This window comes from Drosophila arizonae, chromosome 2 (genome assembly GCF_054131065.1).
Source record: "Drosophila arizonae isolate 15081-1271.41 chromosome 2, UAZ_ARI_1.0, whole genome shotgun sequence".
Classification (NCBI taxonomy): Eukaryota; Metazoa; Arthropoda; class Insecta; order Diptera; family Drosophilidae; genus Drosophila; species Drosophila arizonae.
The window spans coordinates 26,328,876-26,355,952 of record NC_142922.1 but is presented as its reverse complement, the minus strand read 5'-3'; the positions used below and the strand labels follow the sequence as shown (position 1 = coordinate 26,355,952).

The following is a 27,077-nucleotide window of genomic DNA, read 5'->3' as shown; positions in this document are numbered from 1 at the left end:
TTCAAATGGTTATGAGGCTATTCGCTGTCTGTCCCTGGCCTCGCAGTCCTGTGCGACTGCCGATGCTGCTGATGCTGCCACAAGGACTCACGATATTTAGTTTGCAGTTGCGACTGCGATTTTTACTTTTGGCTGTCGTTTCGTTTCGTTTCGTTTGGTTTGCTTCGCTTTGCTTTCGCTTTGGCGTTGGCTTTGGCTTTTTTGCTTGGCTTTCCGCTCATGTTACTGTGCAGTTTGTTGTTGCTGTTGTTGTTGTTTCTCTTGGCAAAATGTCGCCGTCTGTCTGCGTATGTGCTAGTATGTTTGTGTGTGCGTGTGTGTGCTTGTGGGGACATCCGTGCGCTGTGTGTGTGCAAGTTTTTGTATCTTTTTCGCATGTTGTTGATTTTAGAGACTTGGCAACGAATACGAGCGACGACTGCGACTGACTGGGCTGCTGGGCTGCTAAGGTTGCTGGGGAGGTTGCACAAAAGTAAATTTCTTCTTATAATAAGTTTATTTTGCAAACACTTGTGGCAAGCAACTTTGTTTGTTCGCCTCTAATCTACGAGCCGTTTGTGCGAATGTGCAAACTTTGACAAATATTTGCAAAAGTTTTTCTCAACTGCGCGAGCTGCGAACCGAGCGCCGATCTCTTTGCATTATGCATATGAATTTATTAGCATCAATTTGGAGACGCATTAATAACGCATCTCAAATATGAAAATATATATATATATATATATATATATATGTATGTTTATATAGTATATATGTATACATCTTTATATGTTTTCATTTGGGCAACAATTCATATTGACGTCAATCGGCATTTGGCTAACTGCATTGACATTTTATTTTGAGACTCGGGCTATATAAGAAATTGTAATAAGCTGTTAAGCGCTGTGAATAAGCCATACAAATAATGAGAGTGCCATTAAAATTAAATTCTATTAATATTCAGTGGCAAATACGCGCTAAATACATCTTTCGATTAATCAGAACTATAAAACTGACATTCAAAAGCCTTTTACAATCTTGCAAATACACCAAAATAAAACAGACTCAATCCAAATTCGAATAATAGTATGCCTGCATGAGTCATGTGAAACTACATATAGTTAAAGGGGAAGATATATATTGAAGGGAGTAGGAATAAGCTTTATCAAAAATGTATAAATGTTCTTTATAAAATTTGTATTGACTAAAGCAAGAATAGATAGTTAAGTAAAGTATTTAATAAGCATATATTTAAATCTAGTTTATATAAATTTAATTTTTATAATAGAGCAACTCTACAAATACGAAATGTATTAAATAGGAAAAACAGTTACACAAAGGAGTTAAAACTTACAACAATTATTTTGATTCACATTTTTGACTAGGCAATAAGTTTGATTTAAATATATATTCCATTTGTTATATGAAAAAAAAAAAAAAAAAAAACCTTCACAAGTTTCAAATTTGAATTTTTAAATAAAAATGTCTTTTAATAAAATAAATAATTTGAATAATGAAGTAAATATAAATAAATGAAAGATTCGCATTAAAACTCAGCTCTATTGATATGTACAATTAAATTATAATTAAAAATAATAATGAACATAACAAATAATATTATATTTTTGTATTATTATTATATATTTCTACTATTTAATATTTGCTATGATAAATAATTTATATAGTCGATATATATTTATGTATATAAAGGATGATATATGAACAGATACAGATACAAGCAGCAATATCTAAATAATTGACTAAACTAAATTAAGTTGACCAAATCTCATATGATATGATGAAAATATTTAATATCTGAGCTGCAAGTTCTATTTAATTATGCTATTAATTAAAGCTGCAAGCCGCAGATTAACTATTTGTTCTCTTCAGTTTATTTATTATATATTTTTTAGGAATAATTCACTTAGAAAGTATTTATTAAGAGTCCGCGAAATATAAAACAGAATTAAATAGGAAACAAATATTTTTTGCTTTCAATATGCTATAAAATAAAGCATATATGATTTTAATAAAATGTTAAGAAAAAGGCTCAGAAAATGTTTTAAAATATGTATATCTTAATGTACACTTGTATCAAACCTAAATTTAATTTTTTTTTAATTTTAAAAGAATTTAATTTTAATTTTATTTTTTTATTTTATCAATGAAGTGTATTAATCAACTCTGCTTATTATTATTTATTAATTAGTATTGTTCAATTATTTTCCTATGCGAAATAAATTCGCAGAAAATGCAGCGGAAAATTTGTCATGAAATCATGGCTAGCCAGCATTGTATCTGTATCTGAATGTGAATTTGTATCTGCAGCGCGTTGCGTGCAACGGCCAACTGCCAACTGGTAACTGGCGAGCATCGAGCGTTGAGCGTCGAGCGTCGAGCGTTTGTCAAATTGAGTGCAATAGTGGCGAAAATCTTTTGAGTGTAAACGTGCGCTGTCTGGCCTATAAGAAAAATCAGCCCTCCTCCATGATGAATTTCCACAGTCAGAGCGCATTTTCCACACGCGCAAATGATGAATTCTCCACTCAGAGCGAGCCGAGCGCTCGAACATGTTCGAATGAACGCGCTCAAACGGCCCGGAATGAACGCAGGCGAGCAGCCACGGCGACTCGTAGTCGGATTCACTGATGAGAGAGAGGGAGCGAGCCGCTGGTTTGAGTAGCCCTTATCACTTGGTGAGCGCAGCGAGTGAAGCGACTGTGGCTCATTCTGTTTCAGTTTCGCTCATTCATTTAGTTGTTTGGCCTCTCTGTTTTGGCTGCTTCTTCTTCCAGCGAGCTGCCTGCCTGTCGCTGCTGCGTATCGGGGGAGCTCTACAGGCAAAGCGCTGCTGCCGCTGCCGCTGCCTCAGCCGCTGCCGTCGTCGCTCGCTGCTGGCGGCGGCCCAGCCGTTGCCATTCAGTTGAGTTTAGTTGAGTCTCAGTCAAAACACAACCAACTGCGATTTGGTGGCACATTCGTTCGATGGCAACGGTTTGGATAACAGGCGCGCGCTTTGTTTTATTATCCCACATTATCAGCGGCATTATTGTTATTGGCATTGTACGCTCAATTTTAATGTTGTATGGCCCTCGCGCTCTGAGCTCGCACTCGCATACGTATCTGTAGACCAGTGGCCAGTGTATATCTCAATCTGCATCTGCATCTGCATCAGCATCTGCATCTGCATCCGCATCTGCATTTGTATCTGTATCTGAATTTGAATTTCAATTTGAATCTTCAGCTGAAGCGTCAGTTGAACGTGAAGCGCGCGCTCGTCGCTGTCGTCGGTCGTCGCCGCTAATAACAATAATAATTATAATAACAATAACAGCAATAATACCAATAATAATAATAATAATAATAATCGTAATAATAGTAGTTTGTTATCACAACAATGACAACGCTATGAATGCTAAACGAGGCATTGAATTGAAAGTGATTCAATAGGCGCCACATCGAATACTCCAAATCAATATTTATCCATTCAAAAACAACACAAATTTTTATATGAATTATGGTGTCAGTGTCAAGTGAATAAAACACGCGTGCAATTGGAAAACAACAAACAACAAAATCTAAAATTTAAATTCTAAAATTAAAAACGAAACCAAAATCAAGTATACGAAACTTTAATTTAAACAGAATTAAATATATTTTATAAAATTCTACGGCCGGCAAAAGTGCAATAAATAATTTTAAAATAAAATTACAATTAACGACAATTAAAATTAAATTAAAAATATATTGTTAAAACATTTTTTAAAAGAAAAAAAAAAAAATAACAAAAAACAGCAAACCAAAATTTTATGCACAACAAAAATATCGCAGTTAATTAACTTAAACTGAATTAATCAAAGGATTGCTTAGGCAATGCCCTTTGTGGAACACAACTGAGTGTTGAGTGTTTGTATACGAGTGCCGTGCGCCGCGTGCAGTTACTTTTAGTAGCGGCTGTAGCTGCTGACAGTTAGCCGCCAAAATTCTCACCGCCAGCAGCAGCCACAACATGAACTCCTACTTCGAGCAGGCCTCCGGCTTCTATGGCCATCCGCACCAGGCAACGGGCATGGCCATGGGCACGGGCGGGCATCACGATCAGACGACGGCCAGCGCCGCGGCGGCCGCCTACAGAGGCTTCCCGCTATCGCTGGGCATGTCACCGTACGCCAACCACCATCTGCAGCGCACCACACAGGACTCGCCGTACGACGCGAGCATCACGGCCGCCTGCAACAAGATCTACGGCGATGCCGGCAGCGCCTACAAACAGGACTGCCTCAACATCAAGGCGGACGCCGTCAATGGCTACAAGGACATTTGGAACACGGGCGGCACCAATGGCGGAGGCGGTGGCGGTGGTGGCGGCGGTGCCAGCGCTGGCAACACCACCAACGGCTCCAATGCGCCCAACGCTGCCAACGGACAGAACAATGCGGGCGGCGGTGGCATGCCCGTCCGTCCGTCCGCCTGCACGCCCGACTCCCGCGTCGGCGGCTACTTGGACACATCGGGCGGCAGCCCAGTGAGCCATCGCGGTGGCGGCAGTGCCGGCGGCGGCAACGGCAGCGCCGGCGGCGTACCACAGAACACAGCCAGCGGCGTGGGCGGCGGTGTTGGCGCGGCCACAGCCTGGAATGCCAATTGCACCATCTCGGGCGCTGCGGCGGCCCAAACAGCGGCTGCCAGCAGTTTACACCAGGCCAGCAATCACACCTTCTACCCCTGGATGGCAATCGCAGGTGAGTCCACAGCCGATCCAATCAAAAGTGAGTGTTCAGCGCAGTCTCGACTCTTGATCTATCCATCTATCCTAAGTTACATTTTAAATTGCTGTGATAATTATGATTTTGATTTTAATTGATTGTTGTTGTTGCTGTTGTTGTGGTTGTCGTCCCACTTCTGGTTTCATGTGTGTTTTCATAGTTGTTTTCGCTGGTCAAGTGATGAGCCATTAGACATCCACTTGGCGAGCGAATGAGCACGCAGTAATAATAATAATTATGTGACCATTGTTAGTTAATTATTGTGGCACTCTCAGCAGCTGTAAACACTTGTAAAACAGTTTCAGAAATAAGTTTACATTATGTAAACAGACTTACAAGTTGCATTTGTTAGGCAAAAATGCAAAAAAAAAAAAAAAAAAAAAAAAAAAATTAAAAACAGATTCGAGTTTCTTTATTTCAATTAGCAGTATTGAATAAATATTTTAAGAAATATATATTATGTTACAAATGCAACGCTCTTTCACATATTCTTACACACCTTGAAAATTTTCGTTATTTTCGTTAAATAGTGATTCCAAAATTTTGTACAAAAATTATACAATCTAAAAATATTGTTTGATATTATTTTAAACCCAATTTTTTTTTTAAATATAAATAAAGAAAAAAATTTGTAATTTTTTTTTTAATGCTATAAAGTGTCGGATTAGCTCTTCGTTTATTTGTATTTTCAATAAACATATTTTATAAAAATACAAAATTTAATTTTGTATTCTTATTAAAATAAAAAAACATATTCAATGAAAATATTTCACAAAAATTAAAAACTTTTACCTATAATAAATATTCAAAATATCAAGAGATTTATTGAAATTATCTTAGTAATAGTTGCAGTATTTAAATGAAACTGCTTGACGCTGATTTGATGCAGTTCATCAATTTATAGAGTCCAATCGGTTCACAAATTGAGCTTGAAGTTGGCTCAACAGACTCATAAATAAAGCTCAACACACTCGAAGCAGGCGTTGCCACCCAACCAAACCAGTGGCACTTACACCTGGTAGTTAGCTCTTCCTCTTCTCCATCTTCCTCTTCTTCTTCTTCTCCTTTTTCGTTGTCGTCTATGTGGTGCTGCTGCCACACGCCTTGAAGCACTCGCGCAGTAGCTGCTCATAATTTTCAACACTTTGTTTACTAATTTTTGTCACCTTTGGTTTTAATGATGCTCAGCGGCGACTTCGTCGACGGCAACGACGACGCCGACAACGCCGACAACGTTGTCCGTAATTGCTGCAGCAACGTTGGCGGCAAAGTGGCAACAAAAGTGTGCTGCAATTTGTGCAACGAGAACGGCAGCCCAGGCCAAGCCAGGCCAACTGGCAGCGCTGTAAATTATGGCCAAGCAGCTGAAAGAGCTGCGAGAATAGCAAAAATCCTTTTGCCAGGACACACACTGAGCGCGCACATTGGGCGGTTGAGCAGAAGTCGCGCTTATTACGGTTAACAGCGCCATTATGTAATTATGTACAGCGCGCTCTCAACTCAAGCAGCAACTAAGCAGCAGCAGTAAGGCCACCAGCCGAGCCAAGTCCACAGGTTGCCTCACCAGTCAGTCGGCCAGCCGGCCAGCCGGCAGTCAACCCGTACGCCTGTCGACTCCTAAGCCTTATCAACAGCAGCGCTCTCAGAGCCCACGACAGTGGGTTCACAGAGTCGCTGATAAGCCACAAGGCACTCATAACACCTTCAGCGAAATTCCATTTTCAATTCGCATACAGCCACAATCAAAATCCAATTCAAAAGCTCCCCCAAAAAATGCTGACCGAGCGAAATTTATGATCGCCTTCATGTAGGTGGTCGGCCGAGCGGTCAGGCATAAATTTGGAATTCGTATTCTGAGCGCGTTAAGCTTGAAACATTTATGTTTTAGATGGGCCGCGGGGCAGACCAGAAGTGCGCAAAAAATCAATCAAATTTCACTTGGGCTATCGGTAATTACAAGACTTGGCACCCGAAGCAGCCGAAGGGGCAGAAGCAGCATCAGAGCTGGTTAAAAAACAATTAAAGTTGAACTAAATACGAGTTGAAGGTACGCTCCAGCGACAGGTTTTTGCCGGAACTGGTTCGTTCCACTTCAAACGCAATCGCAATCAATCGATCCTGCCATAACACAGAGATGATCGTAATGTAATTTATGCCCAAAGTGAAATCCTGACGTTGCATTACACAGTCAGTTTTTATTTTGATGAAATCTCTCATAATACAGGGTGTTCCGCGCTAACTTTATTTGCTCAGCTCTCAAATTCTGTTTGTTGTGTTACCTGAGCGAGTTGAGGAGTCCAATTGTGTAGAGGATTCACATAAGTCTTGAGCAGGTCCAATTTACCTGAGTCTAGCTGTAATCATTGCATAGGTGTGCTTCCAATAAGAATACGATATAGGAGATTATTCAACTCACCAGGCACTTAGCCCTGTGTGCGCTCGTGGTGAATTCTTTTCTGTGGTATAAATGCATTCACCACTTAAGCTATTGTGCTCTCTTTTCGGAAGAACTTGGCATTGATATATTATAAAATAATACGAAATATCATATAAAGAATTTTTATTAAATTTTTAGCTTTGACATTGAATAAATTTATTCAATTTCAATGACTAAATACAGTTAAAACTATCCAGTATTTAACATGCTTAAACCCAAATGTTATGTCTAAAAAAAAAAAAAATAATAATAATAATAATAATAATAATAATAGTACTCCAATTATTACTTACCAACCATTTTGTAAGAGTAAATTAAATCAGCACTATCAGACTAGCTATCAAATACAATTTATATATTTTTGTTTAAGCTTCGTAATTCGTATATGTATATAAATAGTCAATAAAAATTATTTATATAATAAACAAATAATTTATAAAATATAACCAAAAATCATACACTGAATAAATATCAAATATATATATTTTTCAATTTCATTTACATTCCCATTTTAATAAACGTCTATTGCCGATTGAACACTTTTCACGTTAATCTGCTGATCTCTAATCTGAGCATATTTCTTTGCTGTTCGCATCAGTGCGCAAAATCTGTATTTAAATCAATATTGAATCTAAATTGTTTACACTCGTGATTTATTCAACACTCGAAACAATTTGTAATGTGAACAATAATTTCGCTTGGCGGCCGAGCCGATTCCATCGCAAAAATATTCACAGAGGGTATAAACCAAATCAAGCCATAAATAAATCGCCGCACACTTCCAGCGATCATCGATCATTTGCAGCGACCGTCAGAGCTGAGAAGCAATACAACCACAAATAAATATATATGTATATAAACAAACACACACATATGCAAAATAAAAATGCAAGAAAATAATGAAAAATTCCGTTTTTATCGTATCTAAACATGGTTTAAGATTTGAGAACCTACTTCAGATTTGTTCGCCTGTATTGGCCAGTTGGCTGACTTGAGTTGGGCAGTTGCTGCTGCTGCTGTTGTTGTTGTTGTTGTTGTTTGTGTTATGTGTGAACACGTTGAGCGCGGAGCCATTAAATCATTGTCCTGAAGGCTTTTAAGTCATTATCGATAAATTTCAACATAAATTCGTAAATTTGCTTTATTTGCCTGGGCCCCACACGCACACACACACACATATGGGCCAACCACAAGTTTGTGTGTGTTTGGCTGTCTCGGGGCCTAAATTTGTTTGGCTAATTCTGTTGCTTGTATCAGCGCCCACGCCAAAGTCAAATGCAGCAAAAAAAAAAAAAAAAGAGATCGATATCATTGGCAAAGACAGGCCGCAAATGTTTGCCTGTTCGTTCAATGAGTGTGTGTGTGTGTGTGTGTTTTTTTTTGTGTCCCACAATGACCTTGAGACTCTGCCAGCAGGTCCTGCAATTGACACGTTCTGCTGCAATCATAATTCATATTTTAAGGGCAACTTCCAAATGAACGCAATTATCAGTGGGCATTGTCTCTCGGGGCTTAGGTAGATGAACGCAGCAAGCAGCCTATCGACCTTTTGTAGCCGTCTTCTCTGTCTCGGCCATCTCAATGTCAATTAGCTGCAGTGCAGCGCAATTGTGGTTCACACGTACAATGGCCAAAGGCACGTCGAATTCCCATATTCAGCCAAGGTTAATGTGCTTGGCAGCATTTTTGGCCAACATTGCATAACCATATTGCCCATAGCTCATAACTCACATCGCTCTGCTGGCAGTTCAAATGCCAATGGACTGCAAACATTCTGCATTTCATGCAACTGCAACTTGCAACTGCAACTGCAACTGCATCGGCAACATGCAATTAATAGGCCACAAGTGGCTCACACCCCCGTCCAGAAATGTTTTATTGGTGATTATGTAGAGCAGGGCAAGAGAAACAGGAAAACATTTTCAACGCGCGCTTTTAATCAACATTTGCAAAAATCAAAATCAAAAGCAAATCAAATCGATTGAAAAATTGGTTAACAACTTGCAGCAGCGGATGCGACTGCATCAGAGCAGACGCTGTGGCAGAGTCCGGGGAGCAGCTGACTCAGTTGACTCGCCGCATTCGGGGATTGGTCTGTGTTCTGGGGCAGCTTCTTGCATTTTTTAATGTATTTTTAAATAAGGAATTTAATAAGCACCTTGGCGGCCCTCGGACAACGACTCGAGCGCAGACAACGAATTCAACGACGACGACGACAACGCAAAGTGGCCCAGACACATGGCCCAAAAAAGAAAACAAAAATGAAAATAATAATAAAAAAAAAAAAAAGACTGCAGGGCGAGAAACAATTTTTGGTTATAACCCAAAACAGACAGTGGGACGCATATAAATTATAAAGTCAAAAAAATAAATTAAATAAAATAAGATTATATCTGAGTTAGAAAATCAACAACTGTAACTTGTTTTAAAAAATGTATAACATTTTTATCAGTTACAAATACTTTTTTCCACAAATCTATATAGATAAATAATAAATAATAAATACATAAATTTATATAGATAATGAATATATCTACTCAAACTGGAATTTAAAAATATCTTTAAAAAATTTCATATTTAATTCTGAGCTTTATAGAGCAACATAATTTAAATTCTAAAATATTAAAATTATATTTCTTATAGAAAAAAAGCAAAATGCCAATACTGAAAAAATTTTATTTAAAAAATCTAAAACCAAAATTGAATCCATAATTTTTTTAAACAATAAATTTGTATTTCAAAATACTAAACTTATGATTTTTTAAAATACACAACTTAAAAAAAAAATGTAAAGTATTGTATATTGGTATATTTATTTATTTTTTTTTTTCTGTATTTCAATTTATAAATCACATATTATTATTAAAATATTTCCATTTCCATTTCGATAATATAATTGGCTAATACTGCTAATTACTTTTTGGAGTTCATACTAAAAATAGCTCAGCAAAAACAGTTTTTAATATTTCAAATTAAATGCTTCAGCAGCTCAGAAATATGAAATATTATATATATATAATTTATATTTATTCCTATATAATTTCATATATAATATTTTTACTTTAAAATATATTCATTCTCATTCATTCATTCATTTGTTCAAATTGTTTGCTCTTGTGCCATTGTTCGTTGGCCGCTTCTTGGCAGTTGCAAAATCATGTTTTAAGGTGTTTTTGATACCTAATAAAAACAACAACACGGCCCCGGTAAGAAGCACAAACACACACACAAACAAACACACGCACACACTCACATGTAGAACTGCATCGAAAACGCGCCATGCCAAAGGGTCAACTGTAAATGGGGAAGAGAGAGAGAGAGAGGGTGAGAGAGGAGTAGACAGGGAGAGGGAGGAGAGCGGCAAGCAAGCAACCAGGGTTGCCTTGGCTTTAAGGGCAGCGCCGCAGTGGCCAACAGAAGAAATTGTCTTGGGGCCCAGGTCCCCAACATACGTCATAGCAGCGACGCCGACTGCGACGCCGTTCGGCGTGTTTATTATAAAACAACAAATCATTCATTATAACCACTTGTGTACAGGCACAGATGCATACACAACCACACACACACACGCATATCCATAGGTGTAATTGTATGTGTGTGTGTGTGTGTGTGTGTGTGTGCATATGAGAAAGTGGCGTAAACATGAAAAGAAACACGAGTTGCCAACGCCATGAAGTTTTGGACATGGCCATCTATGTGGTGGATCCGAATATGAGTATATATATCTGTGGCTGTATCTGTGTGCGTGTGTGTGTGTTAGTGTGTGTTTGGGCTGTCGTATAATATGCATATTTGCGTATTATTTTGATTTTAATAATGATTTATTTATTATTAATAATTCATTCGCGGTGGGCCCTTGCCGAGCTCGTATTGGATTTGTGCTGGCTTCGGCGCTGATTGCGATCTGATCTCCAGCCACCAAGCAGCAGCAGCAGCAGCAGCGGCAGAAGTCGTTGCTCAAGTGCTCGAATTCGATCTCCAGCCAAGTCGCCATTTGAATACGGTCGGATACATCGGTTCGATTCGAACTCCATGAATGGACATATAGCTGGGCTCGATCAGCCAGCGTCGAGCAGCCACAGCCACAGCCAACAGCCAGCAGCTAGCTGAGGTAACACAAGTTGCGTTTAACTATGTTGGAGACGTAGGAAACGCATATTTTAATGAGCTTCAATTAAGATAGAAATCTCGAAAACAAAAGAGACAAAGATTTATGCGTTCACAATTATGCAGTGACTGCCTTGAGGCTCTAGACCAAAAGACCAAAACTATGTGAGACTTAGTACAAGCTAACTAGTTAGTGAATCACAAACACATACACACATACCCACACACACTCGCGCAGTCGAACGAACTATCTCTGTGGGTATACTTGGAAAATGTGCAAAGGGTTGCAGATTGAATTAGATTATATTTTACATATAACCAGCCATGTGAATCATCTATATTTGCCTATGGAATATATTTTATTATTAGTTTATTGGTTGATGGAATGGAAAAAATAAGAGATTTCTAGTAAACTGATAAAAATAAAATTATTAAAAGATACAATTAAAATATTTTATATTTTGCTGAAATCAACTTTTTCTTTGATGCAGATAATAAATATTTTCAATGAAGCTTTTGCTTTTTAAAATAATATAAAAAATTTATAAAAAATAATATATTAATATATAATAAATAGTCAATCAGTTTACAATCAAAATTCTTCGAATTTGAGGTTAAAAATCATCAGTAAAACTTTGTTCATGCAGAGCAATATTTTAGATTGATAATTAAATACATATTAAGATAACATAATACATAGATAATAGCAGATACATGTTTTATTTAAATTGCAAAAAAATTAATTGATTGTTGTTCTTTCTAAATTTATGTACATAAATTTAATTAAGCTTAATTCTGAAACAAATTTATTCTTAATTTTATACACTAAATCTCCCATAAATGCCTGGGCAAGAGCATTTTGCTAGCCACCCATTGCCTAGCTTCTGCTAGCCCATTGGCACTCTTTCACTCGACCTGAACAGTAGCCCGTAGACTGTTTGCCGAGTCTCCAATCTGTGATTTACGAGTGCGGCATGCAGAACTGGGTAACTGTTATACCAGTTTAAATATTTGGTAAAAGCGAATCGATGTGCTATATGCGACTTCTGAGCAGCGTGAGTTATAGACCAAAGATTTTGATTTACAGCCGTACATTGAACTCGGTGTCCAACGAGTGGGCCTGCACCTTCGTAGTCTGACCAGCGGGGTCTTTCTTGGTCTTCGTCTCCGCCTCCGCCTCCGCCTAACTACATTAATGTCAATTTAATGTTTCCTTAATGACTTCTTTCGTTGCAACTTGTTTGGCTCTTGTTGCTGTTGTTGTTGTTGTTGTTGTTTTAGTTCTTATCAGTTGCTGGTCAAACTTGTCGCATGGCTGGAAAGTGTTTATGCTAAATAGCTAACGAGTTTTCTCCACGAAAGTGAAGAGAGCCCAGCCGAATAGTTGGCAACGACTTTAAATTTAGAGAGCTACTGCTCAGCCACGATACGGTGCGATATGATATAGTATAAAGTATATATATGCGCTGGCTGACATGTGTCCGACTCAATGTGCCAGCTATTTATTTGGGTCGGCAATTAAGATTTATATCAGCGCCTTTGATGGGGCAATAAAAGCGCTAAGAAGATCCAGCAAACAAACGCAGCCTCTCACTCTCACTGGCCTTTCTCTCTCTCTCTCTCTCCCTCCCTCTCTCTCTCTCTCTCTAGCTAGCTCATTTATGCGGCTGGGTATTTGTCAAGAGCGTGCGCCGCCTTTAAAGAGTCATAAAAATCAGCCAAATGCGCGAGGTGTGAAAACACAAGACACCCAACGCGGAGCGCAGAGCTTAGGATATGCCCCGGCAGCTGCTGCACTTGACGAACTGCTTGCCAGCTCAAGCCGCAAACTAAATGTTTAATTTTTATAAACACTGTTTTCCCCCTCACTGGCATGCTCTCTCTCTCTCTCTCTCTCTCTCTCTCGCTCGCGCCGACTCCTGGCTCTGCCGACGCCACGGCGAGCCGCCAACCATTTGTTTGAATTTGTCTAAAGTGGCTGCCCCTTTTTCTTTTTGCTCCCCCTTTTTCCCACTCATAGCATTTTCATAATTTTCATTGCTGCTGCTGCTGCAAAAAAAAAAATAACGTTTGTCAAATTTTCCGTTTACTTTTAGCTGGCGCCCCTGTTCACAGCCCCTCCCCGCCCCCCATGGCTTTGTCTGCCCCTCATAGTTGTGTTTCCTTCTTCTTTTTAATTTCATATTTTTCTTTGTTGTTTCTTTTTGAGCGCTGTGTCTGCTGTCTGCCGTCTGCATCTGGCTGTCCGTCTGTGTCTGCAACAGTCGCTCTCTCCCTCTCTCTCGCGCTCGCTCTCGCTCTCTGCTCTTCAGTTGGAAATTACGTTTACTCAGGCGCCAGGCGCGCATATTTAAATACACACGTGTTTTATCGCTGCCATTAAATCATATTTTTATACTTTACCTTTTTGCTGTGCCACCTTCAATGACTCCAAGCAGCCCTCCACGCCCCCTTCTGCTCCCCGCCCAGCACGTTGGCATTTTGATTGTTTACATTTTGCACTTTCACGGCGTAAACAAACAAACGGCGTTAAAAATTGTGAAAAAGAAGAAAATATAAAAAATAGATACACGAGACAGAGCAGGAGTTGGAGGCAGGGGCGAAGGCGGAGGCGGAGGCAGAGACGGTGCCAACGTCCCGTTGGCGCATGGCCAGTGGAAGGGTATTGGGGCTCCTGCGAGTGGGCTTGGTCAGAGCTCATGGAAATGGCTCTTGTAGTGCCAGACGAAATGTCAAGTGGCCTCAAATACCTCGCGATATATGGAAAAACAATGGCAGCTCCTAGAGGAACGGGTTGGGAAATTATATTGATAATGGTTCTCCTGTTTACGTTAACAGTTAGTTTAATCATTTCTTAAGTAGTATCTGCTCAATAGATCATTTGAATCCAATCATAGGCAAATCATCGTTAGATCAATCTAATTCAATCTTTCTCTTCAATTCAATCCTCTGCCCTTTCATTAACATAAATTGGCGAAGCTCTCTTTTATTATTACTCTGCAAGATGGCAATCCATGGCAGATTGAACAAGTCTTGTCTTGCTTTGCTCATGCGCTCAGTAGCCTAGGTTAAAGATCAAAAGAACACTTTAATCGGCTACTGTTTAGGCTACACTTAGACTCAGCACCACCAAGCCACCTCCTCCACCGCAATAGCCGCAGCAACAACAAAGCTTAGTTTCAATTTACTCGAGTGGCCTGCACCACACGTGCGGCTGCTTAAGCGTTAATGCCTCATGCAACGCTCTGCTCCTGCTGTGCCCCTCTGCCCTCTCTTTGGGGCTTGGAGCCTGCTGGCGGAGCGTTGAACAATTTTTTAACATTTTTTAAACGTTTCTCCTCTCTGGTCTTCTGCATTTTCAGGTAAGATAAGATCTGATTTAACACAATACGGCGGCATATCAACAGACATGGGTAAGAAAATTTCCACATTTTTATTTCGTTTATATTTTAAATTTATTTCGCTGAGGAAACTGGTTAAGCTGTAGTCTAAAAAAAATCGTAGAGCTCCTATACTAATACCGCAAAGTAGCTAGAAATTAGCATAAGGTGTTGGTGCCACACTCTCCAGGAAGCCATCGGAGGGCGTCAAAGCTTGCAGAATTCCTCTTGGGCGTCAAATGTTAACTCAAATGCGCCAGCCCCAGTTCGTGTGGAAATGATTGATTCGTCGGCTTCATGCGGCCCCGGCGAGCTGATTAGACCAAATGCAGCCCGACAGCACGCAACGGCAGTGCAATTAATGTTAACATTAAACAGAGTCAAGTAGCAGCCACACGTTGCAGCCGCAGCCCCCTCAGCCAGTCCCCCCTTTTGGCCAGCGGCAACTTCTGTGGCCAGCAGCCATTGGAGGCGTGGCATCTGCAGTGGAACCTCTTGCGTTGCCAGCTTATCAATCAGCGCGTCGACGACTGCAAGCAGCTACTTCTTAAAATCCAATTACACGCACAGACTGCCCCACTGACAGACTGACAGACTGACAGACTGGCAGAATGCGCAACTGAAAGACTGAGAGAAGCTCGAGAGGCCCGACTGAATCAGCGCTTGTTTGCCGCTCCACTCAAATTACATGAATCGCCGGCACAAGGCATGCATCGAGGCTAAAAATTACGAAGACGCGCCACCCAGACTTGCCCTCGCCCTCTTCGCTCCCCCTTTGCCTACACCTCTGCTTATTATTGACTATATTCAATTGATTATCTCGTGCAAATCGGTAGCTAAATATTGGCGCAGACACAGCAAGTGGGCAGCCCGACGCTCGAGCGTGAGCGTTGGCATCCCCAGAGCATCCTCGCTGCGGTGGGCAGCTCCTTGGCCACTTGGCACTTGGTAACCGTCTAGAGCTCGATAAGATGCCAGATATAGATTGGAGCTGGCAAGCTGACTGCCACCGTGAAGAACTATCACTTTGGCCAAGTGAGTGGGTATTTATTACCAGAGGCTTGGCCCAGTGAAACGATCTGTTAATATCGATGTCGAATATTGTAATAAACTATATAGTAAATAATATTATTACGATAGTTTGCTGGAATCGGATAGAAACTTTAAATGAAAATAAAAGAATATATATTGGGGAATGGATTGAGAAAAGGCATAATATAAATTCAGCTGTATACAGATATTGATTTAATAATATTTGAATATGAATGTATTGTCTAATATTATGATCTAAACTTCATATACTGAAAAATGAAAACTTTAAATGGAAAATTCGAGAAACATAATTCAAGATTGTAGATTTGAGATTAAACATATGGAAGTGAAGTTCGATGATGAAAGATTGTAGAGCCTAGATTCATTAGAGAATGTGTCCAAGAATATTTCAAAACACAATGAAATCTATTCTACTTTCTTTGTCCTTTCTTTATTAATTATGTTCCCGAAATGATGAAATATTCAAGTGAACTGTAATCAAAATTAATCATATACTATATGAAACATTTCTATAGTACTAGAGGTCAGATATTTCAATGACATCTATTAACTTAGTTATCAATAATCAGATCAAAGTTCGTTATATTATTCATACTAAACAAATAAACAAACATTGAATTTGCTAGTATATTCCATTTGCCATGTCGCTCAACCCGTGCCCCGCCCATCCATTAAGCCTTCTGTCAGCTTAATCTACACTAGAATAATAAATATTAGAATTTATACATATAAATTTTTTTTTTTTTTTTTTTTTTTTTTTTACTGCACAGTTAAAATCTCATAATTTCGCTGTCACTTCTCACTCATTTCAACAGAGAGCTCGAGCCCCAACAGCTACAACACACTAGGCGCTGTGTAAGCGTGTGGGGGGGGGGGGCTTGCATTAAGTGGGCGTGGCTTACATTCGCAATGCTGCTGACATTGAACATGACATTTTCCCCCAAAGAGATAATTAAATTGCGGGCTTAATAGAATTAAATGCCGTGTTTGCATTTCAAAATCCAAAACGTGGCAAATGCCAATGGCCGTGCTACCCGTTGCACGACAGCGACGACGACGCGGTTGGCCTGGCAACAACAACAGCAACAACAACAATAGCAACACCAGCAGCAACAGCAGCAGGCAACAACAAAAGTACAAAAAATGTCAATTTGGACAAGTTTTGATAATTGCAGGCGCGGCCGCGTCCGAGCTCCAGAATCGCATACGAATTGTGGCAGCGGCTACTGTGCTGCATGTTGCACGTAGCACGCTGTCCAGACTGCGCTGCGCTGCTCTGTGCGCTGTGGTGTGGTGACCATGAGCGTGTGCGTGTGCGTGTGTGTTGCGGCTGCTCCATGTTGCATGTTGCAGTTAATAATTATTGAAATGTGCGGCCGCCAGGAATTGTGCTCGTGCTCCTTGTGCTTCCTGCGCGGCTTCCGTTGGCGGCAGCGTCAATGTTGCATGCATCGTTACCTTTAAGCACTGCTGCTGCTGTTGCTGCTGCTGCTGCCGTTGCTGCTGCTGCTGCTGAGCTAAAGACTAACAATGCTTGCATTTTCCCACCTTTTTCACATAACTTTTCAGTTGTTGTTTTTGTTTTTTTTTTTTTCGTACTGTTCGCTTTCGTTTTGGCTGGCTTAGTGCGTCTTTGGCTGTTTCACTGTTTCGCTGTTGCCACCGGCTGGGCAAACAAGTCGGCCACTTGGCCGGCAGCTCGTCGCTCGCCCCGCGCCCGGCCCGCGCCGTGTTAACCCTCTGGTTCGATGTCTCGGACTTGTTACCACTTTAAAAAGCGGGCCGGCCCCCGGCCGGACTGGCCCCTGTAATAAATTCATATTCAAATTGTTAATTGAATATTATTTGTTAAATTTGCAAGCATTAAATGTAAATGTCGGCTGGCTGGGCAAATGTGGCGGGGGCGTGACCGCGGGCCGTGCAAATTTCATTTTATCGTATAATTTCGTCATTCCTTTTGTTTACTCTGGCTGCTTAATATAATTTATGGAACATTCTTAAGCGGATTATGGATAGAATTGAAAGCGATTTCAATAGTTACGGTTGCTGGGCTTTGCTCTCGCTTTTAATACTGTGTCGATTGCCTGCCGCCCACTGAAATTTGGTCACTGTACCAACGACCTCCATAAAAATCTCGCCCAAAAATGAAAAAAAAAAAGGTAGAAGATAAACCTCGCTCAGAGTGGGAGAAACGAACAACGAGCTCTCGTAGCTGTAATTGTGTCCTGCATCCTGTTGTCTGTTGTCTGCTGGTTGTTGTTGGCTGTTGTCCTTGTCATGCGCTTTGCTAGCCGTTGCTGTGCAATTTCCATAATTCATATTCATAGACATAACAAGCGCCCAGACAACAACAAACGAACGAGGCTGCCGCGTCGCTAGCTGCACCTGCAATACGGACAAATGTCCGTCCAAACAGTCGCCAAAAAAAGTATCTGCAAAGTGTAAATGCGGCCAAAGTGCAAAAATTTCACATATGCTTTTGGGGCAAGCTGCAAAAAAGAAAAAAAAAAAAAACAAAAAACAAAAACAGAAAAGACCTGGCATGAATGGAGCATAAAAAGTTTGAGCAGACAATGAATAGAGGGAGACGGAGAGAGAGAGAGAGAAGGAGATATGAATACTTTATAGAGGAAGAGCAGGAGAGCGTCAAAGGTTTTTCAATCCATTGGATTACGTTTAATTTATGTCTTGTTATGCAGAGCAAAAGTGGCTCTAGGCAAATGTACAGCAAATCAACAGGCCCATCATTCTGGTCATCAACGTAAACATCAAAGCTGAGCGAAACTCAACCAAAGTATCTGATAGATACGCACGCACACTCAACCTGCAGCTACATTTGATTTCACACCTACACACACACACACTCACACACACACAGACTTCGAAATTATTAACTGGGGAGCATTTTGTAGTTCGGCAAGCGTAAGTGTTGTCCTGGACCCCGGACAGCAGACACTTCATAAAATGGCACACGGCACTTTCCGTTTTACCGTTGGCATCTGCAGCACGTGAATGGACATGCTCGAAAACATAGAAACATGAGCAGCAAATGCAGAGGGAATGAGAGAGAGAGAAAGAGAGAGAGAGAGAGAGAGAGAGTGGGTGGCAGATAAGGCGACAGACTGGACAACGACAGCTGAAGCTGACCACCGGGTTTCAATTAATGAATTAGTAATTTCGGCTTCATTGCTGTAATGAACACTTGGACCAAAGCCTGGCGGATAAATTGTTATTGTGTTAAACTTTGTTAATATTGTTATAAAGCAGGTGTATTATGCTCTGTGCGGAGAATCTGCCGTACAAGAGACTTTAGCTGTGTGGAGAGCCAAAAATAAGTAGGCCACTAAAGTGCTCTCAAGTTGATACTAACTCAAAAAATCAAACCTAAACATATTCTTAGAGGAATATTACGTTTTATTTATTAATTTTCTTTTTTTATAGGACAGATTTTATTTTTAGTAGCTTTACATTCTGTATATTTAAATAGCGACAATCGAAACTGAATTTACAGCATATATGTATATATATATAGCAGAAAATATGAGGAGTGTAATATCATATATGGGCACATATAAAGAATTCAGAAATTATATAGAAACAACATTCAACGATATCTCTCACTCACTCATAGATCTCACTTGCTTTATCTCAACTTCTATACTTGAACTTGTGAGAGTCGTGGAGGAAGGCAACAAGAAAATTTCGTTTCTTTTAGTAGTAGTCACAATGTTAAATGTACACATGCCTATATGAATTTAAAAATTCGTTTTTTAGCTTCAAATATTCTCATATATGAATTTGTTTTCCGTTTTGATATCCTATCTAGGTCTACTGTTTATCTGATTTACATCTAAGAAGTAATACACACATATATTCGCACACATATACACACTAATATTCCACATTAACATGAATATATTTTGTGTAAGCAAATGTCGCTCCAATGAACCAAAATTAACTTTTACTGTCAATTCAAATTCCCAGATGCAATATTCGAATAGTTTTACTTGTGCCATCAACTTTGATTATCTTAGGCAAGTCGGAGCTCAAACATTTGCCAAAGAATTACACATTTGTGAGAGTCGGGGTATTAAACGCATCCATTAAAAGTATTAAAATGGAGAATACCTTTAAAGCAATGATAATTTTGTAATTGTGGGGCCAGTGCGCTGGCATTTGACCAGGGAGACCGCGAAGCACGTTTATTTGCTTTGCTTCTTGCGTAGCATTCGCTTCATTTGTTTACGGGGCGGCTAATGAACGGTTGCACTCGTATTATCCGGGTATCTTGGGGCGGCGACACGCCCACTATGCATTTGTTGTAAATGTTATGGAGCTCGCGAACATTTGTTTTATATATATATAGAGAGATATATATAGATATATGTATCTATATCTGATTCTGTCACTGCAACTGGCAATTGTGACATTAGAGCCGTAATTATGAGCGTAAGTCCATTGGGGGGCAACCAAAGTCGCAATCTCGATAAGAAATTCGCGTTGAAATGCACTTGCTTGAGATACTTTTTGCTCTCGCTTTATCTCGCTTGGGCTGCACGACGCTGTAGGTATGCAATTAGTCAATTAATTTGGAAATTTATTAACCGCCAAAAAGCAATTTGCTGCACATCAAAATATTTACACACACACTCACATGCACACACATGCACACACACGCGCTCTGTTCGCGAAATGCCGGCGGTAAACCGAGCCAGCGCACCGATACCGAAACTGAATCAGAAACTGGGGCCTCTGTCAGATAGCGATTGCGATAGGATCTGGGGCTATGGAGATACCGTTCGATTCACATTCTGCCACGGCGGTCAGCTGGCAAATGAAGGAGTTCGACTGAAGCGGCAGCGTTTGCCAAGTTTCGTTTGCTTTGCACAAATTTCCTTATGATTTGCGAAGGCAGCGCTGAGGCGACGAAGCTCGGCCTGGCCAGGAGCAGAAGTGGAGTAGAAGAACGCGGTGCAGATAATTTATGGGCTTAGGCTTCAGGTTCAGCCCCTTGGCAGCGGAAGTGCGTGTGTCTGTTATGCCACATACATACATATATATATTTATTTCTTTTCTTTTTTGTTTGGGAATGTGCTATGAGCTTGCGTATCTCGGCGATAGGAATCGCAGCTACCGCTGGCCAAAAATTCTAGGTCAAACGAAATAAATAAATGACTTTTGTGCATGTCGCGCGGTGTGAACCGTCGGCTTGTGCTTGGCCCATAAATTTGCAGCTCAAAATCAAAATTCAAATTTCAAATGTTTGCTTGCTCTCTTTTATATCACCCGTTCGCCCTGTCTCTCTCGCTCTCTCGCTCACTCTCTTTGTTGCGTGCTAATGATTAATAACGAGCCAGACGGAAACCTGCTTTGGGCCGCGGCCATCATGGCGATCAGCTGATCGCAGCGCAGGCGACACTCACGTCATGTCACCGCCATCTCCGCTAGCCAAGTGCAGAGGCCATCAGTCAAGTCGTAGGTGCAACCTGTGTAGCTATAACTGTGCCTGTAGCTGCATCTGTATCTGTGTCTGTGTCTATGTGAACCCATTTTGAATTACAGGTACAGCAAATAGAAGACCGAAAATAACGAAATATACACAAACGTCACCTGAGCGAGCTGCTCAACTGCTCGCTCAGAGCGCGCAGGTATGCCATGCTCTCAGTTGTTCGCTCGCTCTCTTACTCTCGCTCTCTATCCCCTCTCCCTCTCGGTCTCTCTCTCTCGCTGGGCAAGGTGATTGATCATCTTTTTGCTCAGCCACAGCCGGTTTTCATTTAATTTATGTGCGCTCAGCGTTGCGTCTGAATGAATCTCACCTTTTATTATTCGAATTGGAACATTTTGCTGGCTAGTTGGATTCTTGTTGATCGTATACGATATTCGCCGTGCGCGTTCGTTGCGGCTGCCTCCACTTGGAGTTGCGTTTGATGTTAGAAGTCTGATCGAGGCGTATAACAGCCGCCAGGTAAAAAGTGTTATACTGAGCACCTATATTACACCCGGATCTTCCAATTAGATTTCGAGTCGATTTTATGGCATTTAGCTTTTTTAACGAGCTTCATAGAAATGCTAATGAAATTTGCTTGATTTACAGAAAATGTTTTGAATATTTATCGTTATCTATTGTCAGAATAATGTGCAAAATGTATAAAATATTTATATATATATTATTTTTTCTACACTTTAATTTGTATGGGAAATTCTTAAATAATTCGAGCGAATTTGAATTGCATTTCCATTGCATTTTTCTCTTTTTAACTTATCCATTTCACTTTCATCCCGTTTTACTTTCACAATTATTGGGAAAATATACAATTATTAAAGCAAAATTTAGTCTCTAAATTGTAATGCCCTTCATTCCATTTACTCCGAGTTTTATTAAAAAATTAAATTAAAAAAAAAAAAAAAAAAAAAAATGCTGTTGGCTTCTCACTTAGCTGCTCTCTGAATTTCTGTTAGCAACCACTATCGAAGCGACATTCCGAAACGTTTCTTCAGAATTCCAACGAATTTCGAATGCGACCCACCACAGCTAATCGAAATGGTTTCCAATCTCAATTGATGATCTATTAACGAGCGCCCATAAAAATTATGCAACTATCCGCAGCAGCAACAAAATGGTACCCACATAGACCAACAGCTACAACAACTACAACTACAACGACAACAACAATAACAACTATAACCAACAGCTGACATGCAATGCCATTTCCTTTGTCACCGAGAGGCAATAAATCTTGAGCATATTAACATGGACGTGCGATGAAAGTGCCAGCCAAATATGTCATTGTCAGTGCTTGGCTCTGACTTGGGCATTGGGATTTGGATTGGGCTTGCGATTGGGATTGAGATCTGGGTATGAACAGGGGCATGTCCAATGGCCGCCTCTGCGGCTACCAAATGCGAGTGTATTGACACCTGAGCCCAGAGCCCAGCCCAAACAGAGCCAATGCACATCGAACCATTTGCCTCTGGCGCCAATTTCTGTTGTTGCTCTCGTCGTTGCTGTTGCAAATGAAGTGAAGGAAAAAGAAAGTGTCAGCAGTCTGGGAGGCTCTGGGCCAGCCGTGAAACAGGTAAAAGAGTGCGACTAGAACCGAATGGCTAGAAGGCCTACAGCTACGACTCCCGCAACAGTTTCCAATGAAAACGGTCGTTCATAAATCACTGATTGGATGCCTGACCCAATGTGTCTGTGTGAGTTTGAGAGTGTGCAAGTGTGTGTGCTGATAACTGACAGAGAGTCAAGCATTTCGAGCTGCTGCTGTTGCTGTTGCTGTTGCTTATCGTGCATTTGAATTGGTAGACAACGCATTTTTATTTATACATATAAAAATTCTCTCTACGTCACAAAACATGACAACATTTTGGGCGTGAACTCACACACACACACACACACACACACGCACGCATACACACACATATGCATACGCATTTACACTTAACTGCCCAGCAACAGAAACAACAACAACAACAAACATGGCTCAAAAGGCAGCAGCAGCATCGTCGTCCGTGGTGACAGCGCACATAAATCTCTGTAACATGACACTTTTGGCAATGGAAATAAAATATGGCATACGGCGCACCAAAATGTCGCACCAAAAACTCAACAACAACAACAACAACAACAGCAACAGCCAAGCAACAACAGCAGCAACAGCCGTTTTTTTTTTTTTTTTGGCACTTGGCTACACTTTTTGGCCCACTGCGGACCACTGTGCCATTTGAGAAGCGACTCATGCCGCATTCAGCTAATTACAAATGAAATTACAATGGTCAAGTCCCAGTTGCAGTCGGCTTAAAGCTCGCAATGACACGAGCTGAAAGAGGTAGAAGCTAGAGAGAAGAGAAGAGAGAAAGCAGCTAGGGAATAAATAAATAAAATAAAATATGCTAAAATATATTAATATATGCTTGAAGTAAACGAAGATCGAAAACAGAGCAAAGCACCTTGAGCTATATAAAACATCAAAATATATATCACCATGTTTATTTGAAGTAAATAAATATCTTTAAAATTTTTATATCCTGATAGAGTGAGAAATACATTGAGAATTTAATTATATAAGTTATAAAGTCTACATTCGAATACTTCTTACAATACAAAGATAATACAATACAAATTATAATTCAAATTTATATTTTATTAATATTTTTAAGTAGCTTTGGACTTTCCTCCTTAAGCTCAGTTCTTTCGCAATTTAATCACAGCAAAGCTATATAAATATTTATTTAAAATTTTATAAATCCAGAAGTTGCTTCTAAGATTAAAACACTTACTTATTTATATAAAAAAATATATATTATTATATATGTATATAAATCATGATTCATTATTAACTAAAATCAGTGATAAAATACAAAATTCCATATACCTGTAAGGTAAACGAGACTTAATTGAATATGTTGGGCACAATTTAAGCAAGTGTCATTGGGTCTATGGCAACGTCTGCCTCTGATGGCGATGCTGTCACTTGCCACTGTCATTTTCATTTCGTTTTCATGTGTCACTTGGCGCGCCTGCGCACACCAGACTCTGGCCAGTGTCCAGCGTCCAGAGTCCTGCTCCGTCTCCTTCTCGCTGTAATAAAGCAAAACGGCTGCGCATGCGCGCTAGTCACTCAGCAACAACAGCAACAGCAACAAAAGCAACAATAGCAACAACAGCAACAACAATGAGAAACATCTAAAGCCGCTGCCTCTGTCAGATTTTGTGAGTGTCACTTGGCTGCTTTGTTGGCTCGAGCTCGGTCCCAGAGTCGTAGTAGTCGGAGTCGAGTCTTGGGGACTTTGGAGACTTGGGTGTTATCTGTCCCGTCGACCGTCTTCAGTTTCGCTTGGCCATCTCCCGGTTGGCTGCATTCCGCGCACAACACGCAAAATCTGCGCGCCTGCGTATAAAACTGTTAACTAACTCAATTTTGTAGCTGTCAGTTGGTTCCTGTTCCCCCTCCCCGCCTGCTCAGCGTCACGATCTTGGCTGCTTACAGATGTTGGCTGGTTGGTTGGCTGCTTGCTTGCTTGGAACTTCAGAGTTCAGCATGGGTTAATGAGTTGTTGTTGTCGCTGTTGCTGTTGTTGCTGTTGCTGTTGTTGTTGCTGGCGTGCCGCTTACACATGTCACAACAAATTGCTAACCGTTGTGCATCCCGGGCTCATAAACAAATCACTTGACCTTCGCATTGAAAACATTTGCGTAAAGCGCAAGGAAAAACTCGGCCAGTAAAGGAACAGTGGAATATGATATAATCAAAGAAAATAATGGGAAATTCAAATGTGGAAAGCCCTTCATATGATAATGAAATAAATTTACAAATATAATTTGGATGGTTAAACTACAAAAAATAATTGAGCAAAGAAAAATATTAACGAACACTAATTAACTAACTAATTTAAACAATTACAATTTCCAAAGACTTTTATGATTTATTTCGCTTTACACATTTTATATAAAAATGAGTTTAATTTATTTACAATGCTTCAAATATGATATCAATTATTCAAAATATTTTCAATTTACAGAATAAATTTATTAAATAAAGAACTTATTAAATTTTCAAATATTTTTAAAATAATTTTATGACTTTTTCAAATAAAAAACTAAAAAAAAAAAAAAATAATAATATTATTAATACTATAAATTATAATAATAATACGCTCACATTACCAAATATTTTATAATCTAAAAAAAAAAAAAGTTTGTATAAATAATAAAAATAATAATTATATTAAATATTTACTAAAATTTCTATTAATTCGATTTTGACTGATATTAGAATCTAGTAATCCTTTTATAAATAAAAAAAATAATAATAATAATTAAAAAATATACTGTTTGAAAAATTCTTGTGAAAAATTTTCTTACGATTTCAAAAACAAATAGAGAAGACTAGAAAAAACTAAGAAGACAAAAAACGGAATTTGCTGGCTGCAAGATTTGTCCACTTTCTCCCATTGTATGCATTATGCATCTGCCCAGCTGTCCACCCCGCATCTGCTCGGCCCATCTGCAGCAACTTCTGACAGCTGTGCGTGACACGAAAACGGACTCACGGATGCACGCGCGCATGTCTGTCACACAAATGTCACTTAAAACTGCAAAACTCGACGCACGCATTGCAATTTCATAACTTTATTAAGCATGTGCGAGGCGTGGCACAAGGCGGGGGTGGCAAACGAGCTTCGAGTACTCCGAGCACCGAGCTCCGAGCTCCACCTGACAACTGAGGCACACAGAATTTACCCATTTACAATGCCTGTCACGTTCTGGCATCTAAACGCCAGGCCAAGCAGCTGTAGCTACTCCACAGCTGGCAGCAGGCTTAGACCTGAATCGAGCTCTAAGTAGGCGCTAGCCAAGCGCCACAAAAGTGGCCAAGAGGAAGCCGACTGAGACAGAGTTGGCAGTTCAATTCAATCATTTAATGCCATGGCCCACATAAGGCCATCAACTGCAGGCAATTGCGATGGCAATTGCAATTGCGATTGCGATTGGTAGGGCATTGCTTAGTCAGAGTTGCCCTTGTACCTCTCCCTGTCTTCCTCTAACCCATTGTTGTTATGGGGTTTGTGCCGTTCCTTGGCATTTTCCTTACATATTTTTTTGTGTATTTGTACTTTCGTTTGTTTGTGTCACTTGGCAGTTGCTGGGCGCAGTGACAACAACAACAACAACAACAACAATTGCAACAGCAACAACAACTGTAGTAGCATTATGGGGAGCGCAACGAACCACGCGGTAATTCTACAATGAAAGCGTTTCACACACACACACACATACACAATTGGTGTGTGTACAAACAAAACTTGTGGCAATAAATTTGAAACGGATCACATAAATCACATTCAAGTGAAGCTTAACACACGCGCCCAACTAGAAGAGACACAAATACAAGCATACTATAAATACGCACACAAGTATAAACGTATATATATATGTGTGTGTGTTTGTGTGAATAAGCTACTCACACGCATATACATGTTTGTGCGCTTGACATAGAAAACATTTATTTTCAGCTTGTAGAGCTCTTAAGAGCTCCTAAGCGACTTGAAAGACTCGAAAGGCTCCGCGAGAGGGAGAGAGAGAGAAAGAGAGGGAAAGAGAGAGGGAGAGAGAGAATATATCTATATATATGTTTTTTGTAAATGTAAAATTAATCAACGTAAATTCGTGAGTAGCTTTTGACTTGCTACAACTCTATAAAAATAGAGAAAAATAACATAACTGTATGCAATGCAATATCTCACATAAATTTCCTTAAATTGCCTTATAAACCTGCTTAAATATCTTTGATTCACTCTATCTCTCACGGCTAACCAGAAATTGTTTGGGACGCGTGTAAAAGTTGTGCG

At 40.0% G+C, this 27,077-nt stretch overlaps 1 protein-coding gene across 4 annotated transcripts in view; it reads left to right on the top strand.

Moving 5' to 3' along the window:
- The first annotated feature begins 2,896 nt into the window (after window positions 1-2,896).
- Window positions 2,897-27,077, top strand: part of Ubx (Ultrabithorax) — a 99,959-nt gene continuing 75,778 nt past the window's right edge. Inside the window, exons 1-2 of one of the 4 annotated variants that reach the window (XM_018000540.2) lie at window positions 2,897-4,748; window positions 14,652-14,702. In XM_018000540.2, coding sequence (XP_017856029.1) covers window positions 3,989-4,748; window positions 14,652-14,702 — 811 coding nt within the window. In that variant the 5' untranslated portion in view covers window positions 2,897-3,988. The remainder of the gene's footprint in view (window positions 4,749-14,651; window positions 14,703-27,077) is intronic. The other 3 variants (XM_018000541.2, XM_018000543.2, XM_018000542.2) reach the window with 3 other exon arrangements.